Source organism: Physcomitrium patens, chromosome 7 (assembly GCF_059467195.1).
Source record: "Physcomitrium patens ecotype Gransden chromosome 7, ASM5946719v1, whole genome shotgun sequence".
Lineage (NCBI taxonomy): Eukaryota > Viridiplantae > Streptophyta > Bryopsida > Funariales > Funariaceae > Physcomitrium > Physcomitrium patens.
This window is the reverse complement of record NC_143416.1, coordinates 2,472,896-2,487,500: the sequence shown is the minus strand read 5'-3', so window position 1 is coordinate 2,487,500 and position 14,605 is coordinate 2,472,896. Positions and strand designations below refer to the sequence as shown.

Here is a 14,605-nt window from a genome sequence, read left to right as displayed (position 1 = left end):
GAATGTCATTTCGTCTCTGTTGTTGGGAATCCATGCGCGCTCTGTGCGACTGGTGCCTTCCTACGAGAGTGTAGTTACGCGTCACGTCTCTGTTGTGTCTCGTTGTAGACTTTGTTTTGTATATGTGTGTATCTATCTATCTATCTATCTATCAATATATATATATATATATATATATATATATATATATATATAGTTTTTTGTGTGTGGCTTTCTTCCTCTGGTGTGCGGATGCCGGGCATTTGGAGTGCGAAAGTGTGTGTCGGAGTTGCGGTCTTGGCTTGCTTCTTCTTCGTTCGTGGGTTGTAAAATTTGTATGGTTCGGCGCGGGGTTTAGGTTATGTTCGTGAAGTCTTTGACAGCGGCGGTACAAATTAGGGTTCAGTTTGAGTTGGTGTAATAGCAGAGTGAGAGGAAGAGGGCGTATTTGCTGGTTAGGGTTCTCGGCGGCTGTTTAATTTTGGGTATCTCTTGACTGAATGTTCGTTTTTTAAAATTTTATTTATTTATTTATTTTTGTGTGTGTGTTAGATTTGTTGAGAAATGACGTGGCTAGGATTGACCTTCACAGTGTGTAGGTGGAGGGTGCATGAGGCCTAGAGTCTACGGTCTGTGCTTTGGGACATGCAGCTTAGAACTGGCACTGGAAACGGAGAGATGGCTACTCGTCGGCCCGCAGGCCTTCCCCCTGTGGTAAGAGTACGATCACGCACACAATTCTGCTGATTCTGAAGCACATTAGAAGGTTGAGGAGGATTCATGAATGCTCCTGCTGGAAAATTAAATTTGCACATGGTTAGGAAATGACAACCAAATCAAGCTCATGGTGTAGATGTACACTTTAATGTTTAGTCTTTTAGGATAAGGTGTACGTTTCGTAAGCCAGAGACACGTGAATTTAAATGATGGTCAATTTTTTTGATTATCTTTTACTTAGCTTATGTTTGAGGAATTCTGATAATTTTCTCTTGCTTGTATAAATTTCACCTCTTGGGCTCAAATTTGGCGATGTACTCCGAGCGGAATCAAATTGTGTGTATATAGTGTCTGAAGTCGGTGGTTTGGTAGAAATAATTGTCCTCTTGGATGACGAATTCAGTGCATGTTCATCATTTACGGTGCTTCTTTTAGTCTTTTGTTTTCTGAGATGCACTACATTTCTTTTGTGTTTTGCAGGGGGCACCACCATTAAGAGGCGGGTTTCCTGTGGATTATGGTCCACGAGTAGATGACAGACGTCAAGGCTTCTCATCTTCTACTTCTCGTCCTGCCCACAATGGAAGAGATGATCTCGAAGACACACCACCCTCCAGACATTTGTGGATAGGGAACGTGTCTCAAGATGCCTCAGAGGCAGCCATCAGAGACAAGTTTTCTCAATTTGGGGATGTTGACAGTGTTACAGTATACTCCTCTAGGAACTATGCTTTTGTCAACTTCAGAAATCTTGAAGACGCTGTGGAGGCGAAGACTCACCTTCAAGGCTTTGTGCTGGGGGGTATGGCCATTCGTATTGAATATGCTAAAGGGGTGAGCATAACTTTCATATCTTGATATCAAGGCTCATTTTGTGGACTGCTCACAGCTTCTTTTTATCACCTCTGACGTGGTGTTGATGAGTTACTGAGTACTTCTGCAGAATGCACGAGAGAATAATTCTCACAGAATAATTTGGTCAAACATCATATAAATCGGGTGGTTCAAATTTCATCAATAGTTGAATGGCCAAATAACGTTGTAACAAGTGAGAACTGTAGGCAGGAAAGTACAAAGTACGATGCTGATTTTGGATAGAGATTGAAAATCGTTATGTTCAGCGTATGATGAAATCTGAGCCAGCGAGAGAGCGGGGGGCTGATTCTGATTACACCAAAAATATGGAGGAACAAGTTGCAACACGAGTACGGTTTATTTTTCAACTAGCATGTGGACCCTCGTATTTTGGGTGGAAGCTAAATCATTTTTACTAGCAAGAGAGGGCCATTTTTCGATCATAATTTTTTAATTAGATAATATCGACACCTTGCAGTTATATCATGCGTAAAACATCATCTATATGCATGTGTCTTCTACCTTTTTGAGAACCAAAACTTCTCGACACAACCTGAACGAAATGGAAGAAACCGTTTACGGTTTGCCTTGAGTCTAAAGATCTGGATGTATATACTGTTTATCACTGTTATGTTTATTGATAGCTTGCTCGCCTGCAGGCTACGCAAAGCCGTCATCTTTGGGTCGGAGGGATTAGTTCGAACGTAACCAAGGAGCAGATAGAAGGGGAATTCAGGAAGTATGGAGTGCTTGAAGACTTCAAATTATTACGAGAGCGTAATTGCGCTTTTGTGGACTATGTGAGGATGGAGGATGCTGTTAGTGCAGTAGAAGCACTCAATCGGAAGCGCATTGGTGAAGAGGAGTTGCGTGTAGATTATGGACGATCCCAGCCCTCGAAAAGAGTAAGTTATATTCAATAGGAGGTGAATGTCTATGGACTTGTTTTAGTGTACGCTTCAGCACGAAGGGACTCACATACTCTACTTAGCTCTTTTTGTGCTGTTTTTGATTATTAGGTTGCGTGGTTGAATTGTTTCTTGCATCGTAATCTATTGATTCTTATTTCATTGTTTACGTTACCATTATTAATTTTTTCTCTTAAGAACTTTCTAGTTTTCTAAGTGTAGTATAAGCACTTGTTTGTTTTTGGTTTTCTGCCGATTCTTTTGGGCTTGTTGTATGAGTCGTTTAGTCGTTACTGCGTTGCTTTTTCGTTCATTACTCTGATCGATTTGTGGAGCAGGATTCACGGGGAGAACAAAGAGGCTCGCAAGATGGTTACAGTACGCAACATGGATCGCAGGTTTGTAAGGATACTCTAAAATCCTTAATTCAGTAAAGAGTCACACACACACGCACAAGCGCCATAAACACACCCTCCTCCCCCTGTGCAACCAAAGTAAAAAGTGCTATGCATTCTTACTATAAACATCAGTTTTCCTGTGATACCTGAAGTTCAATTTTTTGCAGGGAGGTGCGGGAAATGGGGTGGAAGGGCGCGTTAAAGCGGATAAAGATGGAGGTCCTAGTGAAATCCTATGGGTAGGATTTCCCCTGCCTTCGAAAGTTGACGAGGATGGATTACGAAGGGCTTTCATGCCATATGGTGAGGTTGAACGCGTGAAGACCTTTCCAGGGCGTACGTATGCATTTGTCCAGTTTCAAAAGGTTGAAGAGGCTACGCGTGCAAAGAATGCGTTGGATGGGAAACTTTTTGATGATCCTCGTGTGCACATTCGATACTCAAAGAGCGAGATTGGTCCCATAGATAGTCCACGGGATGGCCCTCCGTCACGAATGGTAGATCGACAAGGTTTCTCCACAGAGGCCATTGGAGGGTCGAGGGGAATTCCTTCAGCAGGAAGTGATAGGTTTGGTAGCCCTGGCAGGGCTTCTGCCAACTCTAATGCGCGCTTGGGTGGTGGTCTCAGGCCAGAGTATCGGCCCAACGCTCTTATGGCTGGCCTTGTAGACCGTGGGAGTTCCAGGGAGCCTGACATTGGGCCTGGAATGGGTCGTGCATCTCACAGAAATGTGAGCCATGTAGACGATATGGAGTACTCAAGGGGTATTAGGCCTGACAGCCGTTCGTCTTATGATGATGCGTGGGACTTGCCGGATGCAGATATTGTGCCCAGGGATTCTAAACGGCTGCGTGTTTATTCCGGAGGTGGAGCCGATTCTCCTGGATTCGATCCTTGGTATGAACAGCGTCCGCAACAAAGTTCTGATAGTGGAGCTTACATGGGCACCGGAGTTTCTAGTACTTATGAACCTCTCCGCTTACCAGCTACACCAGATTATAATCTTGGATTGGGAGGCAGATCCCGAGCAGGGCTTTCAGGTCCCGAGAGCAATATCGCTATGCCTATTGGAACCAGGTCAGGTGTTGGTGGGCATGTACCTCCTCCTAATTCTTTAGTGTTACCGATATCTTCTACGTATGGAAAGCATAACGTGGAGGACGTCAAAGGACCAGAAGGATGGCAATGGCACGGAACGATAGCCAAAGGTGGCACGCCTGTATGCCGCGCTCGATGCTTGCCAGTTGGCAAGGGTATTGATGCAACTGTGTGAGTTTTTATTTCAACTTTCATATTGTCTTCTATCCAAGCTGTGTTTATTATTCCAAGTCTTTCCACCTTTATCCCGCTTTTTCCGAATGTTCCATCGTACATTCCCATGATGTGTCCTTCGGTTGTTGAATGAAACGTAAAGTGATGAGTTTTTATCAAACATACGATCTTATTTTGAGGATAGTAACTTGACCATTGACATTCAGATTGTGGTGTGCAACAGTCCAGATGTTGTGAATTGTACGGCGCGCACAGACCTTGATATGCTCGCGAAACATGTTTATCAGGCTGGAGGGTTTGGTGTGGTATTTTTTGTGCCTGAAGGCGATCCTGATGTCCCACCATATCAGGACTTCATGCATTATCTTGGGGAGAAACACCGTGCAGGCGTTGCCAAGTTGGCTGATGGTACAACTCTTTTCCTTGTTCCTCCATCTGAATTTTCAGAGAAGGTATTAAAGGTCCCTGGGGATAATTGCCTGTTTGGGGTCGTGCTGAAGTTTCAACAACCAGGGCCAGCACCGGTAGTAAATTATAACCCACCTGCACAGCAGCAACAGCAGGTTCCTTCTTTAGGACAGCATCCTCCTTATTCACAACAACAATTACCCTCTCAACACACACCGATCTCCCAGTCGCAATATCCACAAAACCAGGCACCCCCGCAGCATGTACCCGGAATTCAGGAACCTGCTCCGTATCAAGGCTTTCAGCATTCTCTCCCTCACGATGGCCAACCTGCACAAACCGGAAAACCCACCTCTGTCGGTTTGAGTGATGGTCTTCCGAGTTCTGTTTCAAACCCCAACTCAAACAGTACTTCGATGTTGACGCAATCTCAGTTAGCAAATATTGCCGGTTTGCCGGGCGTATTGACCCCTGAGCTTATTGCATCTCTTACGGCTTTGCTGCCTAAAACGAACATGAGTCAGGTTTCCTCAAGTGCCGACTCAAATTTGGTGCCTCCTCTTGTCTCGAAGGGATCGAAGACATTTACTTCTAGTCCTGGTTTGCCAGTGGGGGGCGCACCAGCGCTAGGGGGCACTCATCAAAATGACGTGAGGCCCGTATTTAGACCGTCTCAGAACAATCCTCCAACAGAACCGGCACAGGGTTGGCAACAGCAGCAAAATCAGCAAGATCGATCTCAAATTGGAGTTTCTAATTTCCATCTTCAAGCTGCGGATCAAAACTCCATGTATACATCTCAACCACCTCAGCAACCGCACAATCTTCAGCCAAATCCGTCTCAGCAGCTTCAGCTTCAACAGGCTCTACAGCAACCACCGCATCAAAACACTCAACTTCAAGGTCAGCCCTCTCACATGGCAGGACCACCTCTCTCGGGACAAGGTTCTAGCTTTCCGGGTCCTCCAACACATCCGCAAGGATATTCTGCTCCTGGTGTGCAACAATTTCCACCACTTCCTCAAATGCCTAGACCACCACAACAACCGATGGGCGGTCCTCAACAGCACATGGGAGCCCCACCGCAGCTTCCTAGTGATCAATTAGCTCAACTAACAGCTCTGCTCACTCAGCGGCACCAGCAGCCTTCGCAGCAACAGGCTGCTTCACAACTTTTGCAGCAGCATTTTCAGCAGAATACTACTTCTCAATCAAGTGGCCTAGCTACTGCTGTGTCCCAACCCCAACAAGGTTTGGGCCCTCAGTCTCAGTCTCAACAGCAGCAACATCAACCTCCCCTGGGGCCTCCTTCTCAACAGCCCCAACCTCCAAATTATTCCCAATACTCGCAGTCCCCTTGGGGACAGGGCTCTGCTCCACCATCCTCAGGTCATGGAAACTCACAACTGTCCTCTCTCGTGCCCCAACTACAGCAGCAGCAAAACTCTTCAAATGTCCAATCTGGAAGTTGGGAAGGTTCTTTATCTCAGGCAAGTGCTGGCGCAGAGCTACAGGCCTCATCCCAGAATCAGGGTGGTAGTGAAGCAGACGCTCAAACTAAGCGATTTCAGGCAACAGTACAGCTAGCTGCTGCCCTTTTGCAGCAGATGCAGCAACAACAAGGAAAACCTTCAGGAGGTCAAGAACAGCGTTGATTATTTGCTTGAGTGCTCTGCTGCAGGTAATTTCTGCTCTTCTTTCAACTTGGTATGCTGTGGTCGTTTTGCAATCCTTTGCCTATGACTTAAATACCGACAATCTTGCTCAGTACTACCTACTGGTTTTGTTGGTATGTGTAACATAAGTCTTGATTCAACCTTCGCAAAATTCCTTCGATCACGTCAGTGCGTCCTACTTCACATGGGCATAGCCAACATTCACTTAGTCGGTCAACTTGAGATGCACATCGCTTGATGGATCCTTCAGTAACGTACATCCTGGGTGTAAGAACCTGCAATAGACACTTGGCTACACCGCCTGTTTGATCCTTCAGCCCGCTCGTAATGTCAATTCACAGCATAGTGGACTAATCTAAGAAGGGTAGCCTGCATGGCCATTTTGCTGACGATTTAGATGATATTTAAGGAAGTTTCATTTTCGGATATAACCGTACGATTAAATCTTAATCTGATCGGAATACCTCTCCATTACACACCCTAAACCCATAAAATCCCTCACCACTCTTTCATTTCCGAGGCCATATATCTCAGAGCCTAGGTGGTAGTGTCATCATCTGATTGACTTAATATTACTGCGGACATGGAACATTGTCACGGGGAGTGCATTTTGTACTTCATGTTTCAATTTCCCTCAATCCCCGGAAAGTTTGCCATGCAAGAGCCACTTGGGGTACCTAACCACCGCTTTGAATCCGCAGCCGACCCCCACACAAAGCATTTTCTAGTATCATCTTTGTCGTGTCTGAGTCGAGATAAGAGCAGAGACATGAGTGTCTGGATGGAGCTGGAATGACTGTTGCAGGTACATCCTTTAAGAGAAAAAGTATTTGATGTCCCCTCGGAATAATGGTGGTATGCCAGTGTGTAACGGGAGTGATTTTCTCTACTCGTCAATTGAATTAAGCATGGGTATCTGGTGATTCGGATGTCGTCACTAAGTAGCTTACACATGCGCAGCATCCTCGTTGATTGAAGAAGTGGAGTGTCCCAGTCCATTTCCATTCGAGACGGTTTGTCTCATATTGGCGCACGAGTTCGAAGATAATTTGTGTCGGCCTTAGCATTATCATTCTGGGACCCCGTACATGATCGCTTTCTCGTATTCTTTCTGCAGTTCCACCCGAAGTGCCCATAATCATGCACAATCTATGGACGGCTCTCACTTACCGAACATGGCGGCCTTATTGCAGAGACTCACGAGGCTGGAGGTTGTGTTTTTGGAATGACATTTTGTAGGTGTACTTGGTAAGACGCGTTGGAATGACATTGTGGTCACAGTAGCTACATCAGGTACATCATTGTGAACTGTTTCCATACATGTCGCGACTCATACAGCGATTTCTACAGTAATACCCAGCAACACTCATCAAACGTGAACCTGAAGTGTGAACAATGTTTGTTGCCAATGACAAAATCCATCAGACAACAATTTGCAGGAGATGATGTACATTCACAAGTTCTCGTGATGAGTATTGCTGGTGGGATTTGGCCGATCAATTAAGGATCTACAATACGCACTGAGGATTAAAACCCAGGCGGTAGTTCTGATCACCGTTTGGTTCTTTTTATTTTATTTGTTCGTGTTGCCTCCATTCTGACAGTTTGTCCTCACCTAGCTAGTAATGTTCAAATCTTAGCAGTTATGCAGTATTGTAGAGATTTTAAATTTCACTCCAGTAAGCATTAGAGCTGCAGCACGAGGACTTAATTTCACAGCAAAATTTAGCATTTTCCGCAGCACCTTTCCTTGAGTTTTTTCCCTTCAAATCGTCAAGTAAACCTTTAGGTTGATGCTACACCCTCATCTTATGCATTTTGTGTTGTCAAATTTTATTACATCAGTTTATGTGATAGGTCACCCCAGCTGAAACCATGGTTTGATATGAGAAATGAAAATTCATTTTGCTTAAACCCTTTCTGTTGCTAATGTTTTAACGAGGATTATAATCTGTGCAATGATCTGCGTCTCTGGTGACTTTGAATAACGAAAGCGTATATCTTAAGGAGATAAGAACATTGAACGAGTTGGAATATATGATGTTGAGACTTTTTCATGCATAATTCTTTATTAGTAGGGTTTACACTCAACAAAAGTTGCAAAAAGAAATGAATAAATTTGTGTTCCTTTTTACTAATAATACGTTATTCACGTTTAGTGAACAACATAAAGATTGCCACATCAGAAATTTAAAGAAGATGTTAGTGCAGATATTAACAACTTCAAAATCTACGTTATTAGTGCAGTTTGTCTTGGATGAATACTTTTGATCAATGAATTTCAGAATTTATATATTTTATCAAATCTAAATTTAAAATTATCACATGAAAATCAAAGCAGATGAATACATAGAACCCACACTGTAGGAATTTCATTTTGTAAACGTTTCTCAAGGTTCCTATAGTTTATACATAACAAAGGTTGAGAATTTGTACAATAAATTTAAGAATACACAATTGATGTATTTATGTTTACATCTTATTCACATTCCAAGTTTTTTTGGATTGCTCTATTAATATTAAATGAAGATGGGAATGAAATAGGTCATAACTCAAACCTCATTAAATCTTTGATGTGGTTGATCACCAATAGCCAAAGTTAGGCTTAAAAATAAAGTGAATAATAAAGTATAAAATTTAGCTGATAGAATAATCAAACAACCAAATTTGCTATGTAACAATTGAGTAACAATATTATGCATATCGCTTATATAAAATAGCTGGGGGGATAAACCAATAAGATAAATCAAAGGAAACAAAAACCATCTCTAATTGGCTACATATCTCATTGTTTTATCATAAGTGAAGAAAAAATGAAGCAATAGCTCAACTTTTGATCAATCAGAGATCAAAATCTGCATGATGCTGCTGCAAATCGCCAAGAGTAGCATTGCAAGATTACTAAGTGTGGAGCTTGGAAGCTCCCAATTGTAATTTTTAGTAAATATTTTTTGTGGCCAACTAGACAAGTTTCCACTAGTGATTTTATAAAGATAACAGCTCATGAAATTATATACACAATTATATAATTAACACCCCCAAAAATATAAAATTCATTCTTAAAATATTAAAAAATTAAAAAATTAATTAGAAATGGATAACTAATTGTGACAATTGTGATAACTGAAATCATCGTCTTGAAGAAGAGAACGCTAAAGCCTTGTGTCTCCGCGGTGTGAACAGAGCCGCAGCCTCGACGCAATTATTACCTTTATCGCCGTTATCGTTAGCACCGTCGCCGTCGTCATCACCGTTGTCAGGAACAAGGTCGACACAGTCGTCGTTGAAGCGCAATCAGTCATGGAGAGCAGGAGCTCCAGTTTTCTGTACAATTCCATGGCGCTGCTGATTGTGTCGTCTGTTAAGCTCGTATTAGCACTTGACGAGTTTGTTTGTTTGTGTTTTTGCTTTTTTGTTTTTCCCTGGCCACAATTCTGCTGCTGCGAAATTGACATTGTCTTTGGCCGGAGAGCGTGAAGAATGGTTTGATGCTCTGTTGTTGTCGTCGTCTTCGTCGATCGCTTGTAGCTCTGTTGCCGAGAGTGCAGGCGTTCCTCATCGTCTCCGATGGAGGCGACCAGGAAATCTCCGAGGAAGACCGCGAGGAAGGCGTCTGCTCTCGAGACGGTCGGCGTGGAACATGAATTGGAGGTCACGGAGATGAGGAAGGGGGTTAAGAGTAGAAAGAAGAAGAGAGGGAGAGGGAACAGCTCCTGTGACGATGACGATGACGTGAAGATCAGTAGTTTGATGGCAACCAAACGGAAGAGAAAGCCTTCGGAAGATGATAGAGCTGACGAGGAGGAGAATATGACGCCACCGTCGAAAAAAAAGGGGAAGGGTTCTGTGCACGAGAGCAAAAGTGAGAGTGATCACGTGGATGCTGGTGTATTCACTGCTGGTGATGGATTAGGTTTTGCTACTCAAGTTGTCGAGACAGATGTCGGAGTTAAAATGATCGAGGAGGAATTAGAGGACAGACAGCTTTCAATCGATGATGACTTGCCCTTGACGCAGCTCTCTAGTTTTCGAGCGCAAGAGACAGATGAAGGAGATGCATTGGAAGTGCAAGAGCAAGAACGACATTCTAAACCCCGGGTGATTGTATGTTCCTTGATTATTTATTCAAAGTTTCGCTTGTCTCTGAAACTCTGAGCAACGAAGGAATATTTGTTTTTATCGGTGCTGCAGCTCCAGATTATTTTCGCCGAGGATGTGTGCTTGGCAAGTTATTATTAAAACTTTGATCAACTTTTTGTGAACATGTGCAGGCAGCTTCTTCTCTACCTATCGTATTTGGCGAGAAAGTCAACAGAACGAAGGTAGACAACTTTGTTTGATAAAATTTGCCTTACGGAAGATATGTAGGCCCATGTTCCCGGTGATCTCCTTTTAAGGCGATTTCTGATCAGTCGATTTTGTCGTCGTATTGTAACGTGCACATATGCATTTCAGGCTAAGGATTTTTTTGGGGATTTTCTTTTGTTTTGTACGGACCGCTGTTACCAAGGCAGACACACAAGTCAGACGTCGATAGAAGATGACAATTGCCCACAAATCTGTGTGACATGAGCTAGGTGCTGTTGGAGTGCGAGGGAGATGCGCTTGATTTAAGCGGGGATATGGGTGCAGTTGGGCGCTTCACTGTAAATCGACCCGATGATGAGCTTCTGTTGGATTTGAAAGGTTCTTTTTGAACGGTGGCCTTTTAGCATACATAAAGTATATTCATCAGGGCTTCAGCATCTAATAGTAGTGCTGAAAGAGCTTGTTTAAGATGAGGGAGGTCTTCAATTGGTTTTTCCTTGGAGGTATCTGAGCATTGATTACGATGGTTAGTGTTTTCCCATGTGTATTACACTCCTCCGTTTTGACGGAGCTCCTAGAACCTTGCTGCGCAGGTGTTGTTTACAAGACAACAATTGTTCCCTCCAACACATATTTTGTGGTAAGACTCTTTCATCAGAGTTGCTTGCAGTTTTCAAACTTCTCCTTCTCTAGTGACTTGCTTAATGCTTTTCACCACTGTTTAATTCTTTTAACTACTGTTTTCCTCTATTTTCTGATGAGAACAATGGTGAATGACAGGTGAACGTGGGACAGATGGAGGCAAAGGTAGTTTTGCCGCCTGCCAGCATATCTCGATTTTTTTTCATACTGCTTTTCTTAGGCCTCCTTTTGTCGCGTTACCATCATAAGAACCGATGTAAATTCCCGTGTGAAGGCAATTTTTAGTGTTCTTGGGTTGTATTTTGCACTGCTCGCTCGAATACCGTTTATTCTTGAAACTAATATTTGAGAGATCAATATTTCAAACGTTTTCCTGCGCTCCTGATTATCATGCGACTCTGATTTTCGTTTACTCTTCTGAATATGCTTATGCAATCCTTATAGAAAATACCCTTTATTGTCCTAATGCAGGACCTAAGTCTTTCATTAGCTTTGTCTCATTATCTCATTTTTTTGTTCATCCCATGGCTATGCTAGGTGGAATCCATCATGACCGATTTTATGCAGTTGCGAGCTGATACGAGTTGGAATGAGAACGAAACTATGGTTGAGGGTTAGTGGTCCACCCCGTTTGAGTATAGTGTGTACTGCAGCTTTCTTGGCAATAAAGACAAGTTTATTATTGTTCCTAATCGCAAAGCATGAAGTCTTGGGCCATACCCACACTTTTTCCATCAAGCTTATTTCAAATCAACTGAAGCAGAACAGCTTGTCCCGTAAGTCTAACAGGACGTAGTAAGAATGCATGATTTATTCATTATCTAGGGGCCTGTTCATCAGACTTCTAACAGGCCCCTAGATATCGAGTGACTTACGAGGATTTTTTAGTGGTCTAAAATTTACTCATTGTGTACACTGCAGGAACTTTGAAAGACTTTGCATTTGAATCCGATGAAGAAGGCGAACGGCCTGCAGTTGATGGCGATGACATGCCTTCCATTGCCGAAGAAGTTAAACATGAAGAGGGTGCTGCTGCTGCTGACAAACTAGCAAAGAAGAAAAAACCATCTGTTAAGGTCCTGGCACATGCTCGATTGTTGAAATTGTATATGAACGCACAAATGTTCTTGAAACATGTACATAGAACTAGGAGTTGTATTATGTAGTAGCTAGATTGATGTTGAAGCTGGATGAGACTATGGCATGCTTGTTCACGCTGCAATTTTAACAGACTAGCGGTAAAGTGCCTGTGAGGAAAGCAGCGGCAGTTAAATCAAAAGTTGGAAAAGGAAAAACCAGTGCAAAGGTGAGAAATGGAACTAGACGAAGCCCGTGTTAAAGATCTTGGCCGTGCAATTAATACGTCATAGTTGCAAACTTTTTCGACAGAATGTGTAGTTGCACGTATATAGTTGCCATCGGCAGTTAAAAGTGAACTAATTATCCTGTCGTCAGCACCTAAACTTGGGGTATTTTTGTATTTTACAGGGTGGAGTGGGAAGAAAACCTAGTGTTAAAAAGGCCATAAAGGCAAGTATTGGGAAAAAATGAAAGCAAGTGCAGTGTGTGTACTGTATTGGGGCACTGCCGAGTAGGTATGTGTCTGTGCCAGGCTGTAACATCTCTCTTGTTAATTGTACCCTACAAATGCTTACATATTCACTGTTCCAGTAGTCAATTTATTTACATTCTAGTTTGTATCCTTAATTATGTACAAAAATCTGTCTCACACTGCTGCTTCATATATGTTAAATATATGAATCGAATAAAGTTCTCCTTTGCTTAGTCTGCTGCATCATAATGATGGTAATTTTTTGGCATCCAATCACAACACCTCAAAATGAACATCCTAAAACTACTCTCACCTTTTTTGGATGTTTATTGGATGCTGTGTTCTATGACATGCGATATTTGCTGTTGTAGCTCAGATAAAATTAAAATAATGTCAATATTAAACTTAAATAACTTTCATATGTCATTAATCCTATATATATTATATATGAGCAATATTAGTACTTAATAAATATTCCCATGTTAGTGGTAAGCATCAAATCTGTAATATTATTAGGATCTCTTAAGGCCACTAGTTAGCTTGCACAAGGTTGAATAATAAATTATGAACATAATTAAAGATTTATAATGATTTAGTTTTTTTTTTTTTTTTTTTTTTTTTTAAATCATAATGTGTATTTATGTATGGAGGTATTACTATTCTAGTATTTATTACCTATTATAACTCTATAATATTACGTAATAATTTTAAGATCATCCATAGTATACTAATTGTAAGATAAGAATACTTTTTTATTATAGTTTATTTCTATATAAGAATCAAATTACTTAGTTGTTAGTAAGACTATTTATCAATTTATAATTATGTAAATATTGTCAATATTGAAATTCTAACACAAACAATGATATGTGATTTTTGAAGAAATTTTGGAAAAATAATAGAAATAGACGATAAAGAACAAATGTCTTATATTATTTGTAAGAACTTTTGATAATTTCTACTCCTAAATTATTATTACTTTTTGACACATTGTGAATATTTTTTATATACTTATATTTATAATTTTAAAAACTGTTTAGTTATTTTATTTGGTATCTTCTAAAGAATTATATATTTAGATTGAATAGAATTAAACTCTTATTTATTACTGCATTGAAAAATATGTAATTTTTTTTTATAAATCTTTGATAATATAAATTTAAGTGTTTATTTTATATAATGTTGTATTTTAGTTTTCTAAGTATTAATAATTCAGTTATAAATTAATTTATTCAATAATCATAAAGACCATCATTATTTTTCATAAAAGTTTTATTTGAATTAAAAAACATAGATCTTTTATATATTAATATTTCCAAATTAAATATATAATCCCAAATTGAATTATAATGATCTTATTATGACACATTTTTTTAAAATTAGTGTTTGATTTTTTTTAATTGTAATGAAACTTATATTTAAATATAAATTTGATCAATTAGTTTCTAATTTAGATAATTGATACAAATACTTATATATATATTATATATTATATTATTAAAAAAATAAAGACTTGTTGATTTTAATTATTAAATATATATTCAAATATATTAATATATTCATATTAAAATCATTTACTATAATCATATAGTTGCTAAATTAATTGCAATAAAATTAATCTTAATTAAATAAAGAATAAGTTATAAATTGCTACTTGCACTTCAATTTTAATTTTTATTATAAATATTTACTTGTATAAAATTATTTTTACGATAGAAGCACATATAAAAATCTTGGTATAGATATAGAAATAAAATCTTATAATTCTATGAATTTTTGTATATTTATAATTTATTCATAATTTTACAAATTATTCAAAATTTTTAATGATTCATTTATAAAAATAATTTTATAAATATATACAACTTGATTTTAAATCTTAATGATTA

General features: G+C 40.1%; 2 protein-coding genes across 11 annotated transcripts in view; both read left to right on the top strand.

Moving 5' to 3' along the window:
* The window catches only part of LOC112284601 (uncharacterized), an 8,435-nt gene extending 304 nt beyond the window's left edge, over positions 1 to 8,131 (top strand). Inside the window, exons 2-9 of one of the 9 annotated variants that reach the window (XM_024524524.3) lie at positions 572 to 693; positions 1,177 to 1,530; positions 1,818 to 1,901; positions 2,211 to 2,456; positions 2,798 to 2,857; positions 3,025 to 4,127; positions 4,354 to 6,219; positions 7,454 to 8,131. In XM_024524524.3, coding sequence (XP_024380292.1) covers positions 625 to 693; positions 1,177 to 1,530; positions 1,818 to 1,901; positions 2,211 to 2,456; positions 2,798 to 2,857; positions 3,025 to 4,127; positions 4,354 to 6,193 — 3,756 coding nt within the window. In that variant the 5' untranslated portion in view covers positions 572 to 624 and the 3' untranslated portion in view covers positions 6,194 to 6,219; positions 7,454 to 8,131. Of the gene's footprint in view, positions 1 to 571; positions 694 to 1,176; positions 1,531 to 1,817; positions 1,902 to 2,210; positions 2,457 to 2,797; positions 2,858 to 3,024; positions 4,128 to 4,353; positions 6,220 to 7,174 lie in introns of all 9 variants that reach the window. The other 8 variants (XM_024524525.3, XM_024524523.3, XM_024524522.3 and 5 more) reach the window with 8 other exon arrangements.
* A 1,408-nt stretch (positions 8,132 to 9,539) lies between these two features.
* LOC112284340 (uncharacterized) lies at positions 9,540 to 12,949 on the top strand. Of its 2 annotated transcripts, none has more exons than XM_024524058.3 (9): positions 9,540 to 10,318; positions 10,486 to 10,536; positions 10,792 to 10,900; positions 11,116 to 11,162; positions 11,303 to 11,329; positions 11,702 to 11,777; positions 12,086 to 12,234; positions 12,396 to 12,470; positions 12,653 to 12,949. In XM_024524058.3, exons 1-9 carry the CDS (start codon positions 9,782 to 9,784, stop codon positions 12,713 to 12,715), a joined length of 1,134 nt encoding a protein of 377 aa, XP_024379826.1. In that variant the 5' UTR covers positions 9,540 to 9,781; the 3' UTR covers positions 12,716 to 12,949. The 2 variants fall into 2 exon arrangements, with proteins under 2 accessions (XP_024379826.1, XP_024379825.1); XM_024524057.3 differs by having other exon boundaries at positions 12,086 to 12,240.
* Positions 12,950 to 14,605: the final 1,656 nt, after the last annotated feature.

What these genes read in the sequence shown, in the direction of transcription:
- LOC112284340 (XM_024524057.3), top strand. Translation starts at nt 9,782, where the DNA reads ATGGAGGCGACCAGGAAATCTCCGAGGAAGACCGCGAGGAAGGCGTCT. An exon ending in ATTCTAAACCCCGGGTGATT is followed by an intron (nt 10,319 to 10,485) that starts GTATGTTCCTTG and finishes GAACATGTGCAG; the next exon opens with GCAGCTTCTTCTCTACCTAT. An exon ending in TGGGACAGATGGAGGCAAAG is followed by an intron (nt 11,330 to 11,701) that starts GTAGTTTTGCCG and finishes TGGCTATGCTAG; the next exon opens with GTGGAATCCATCATGACCGA.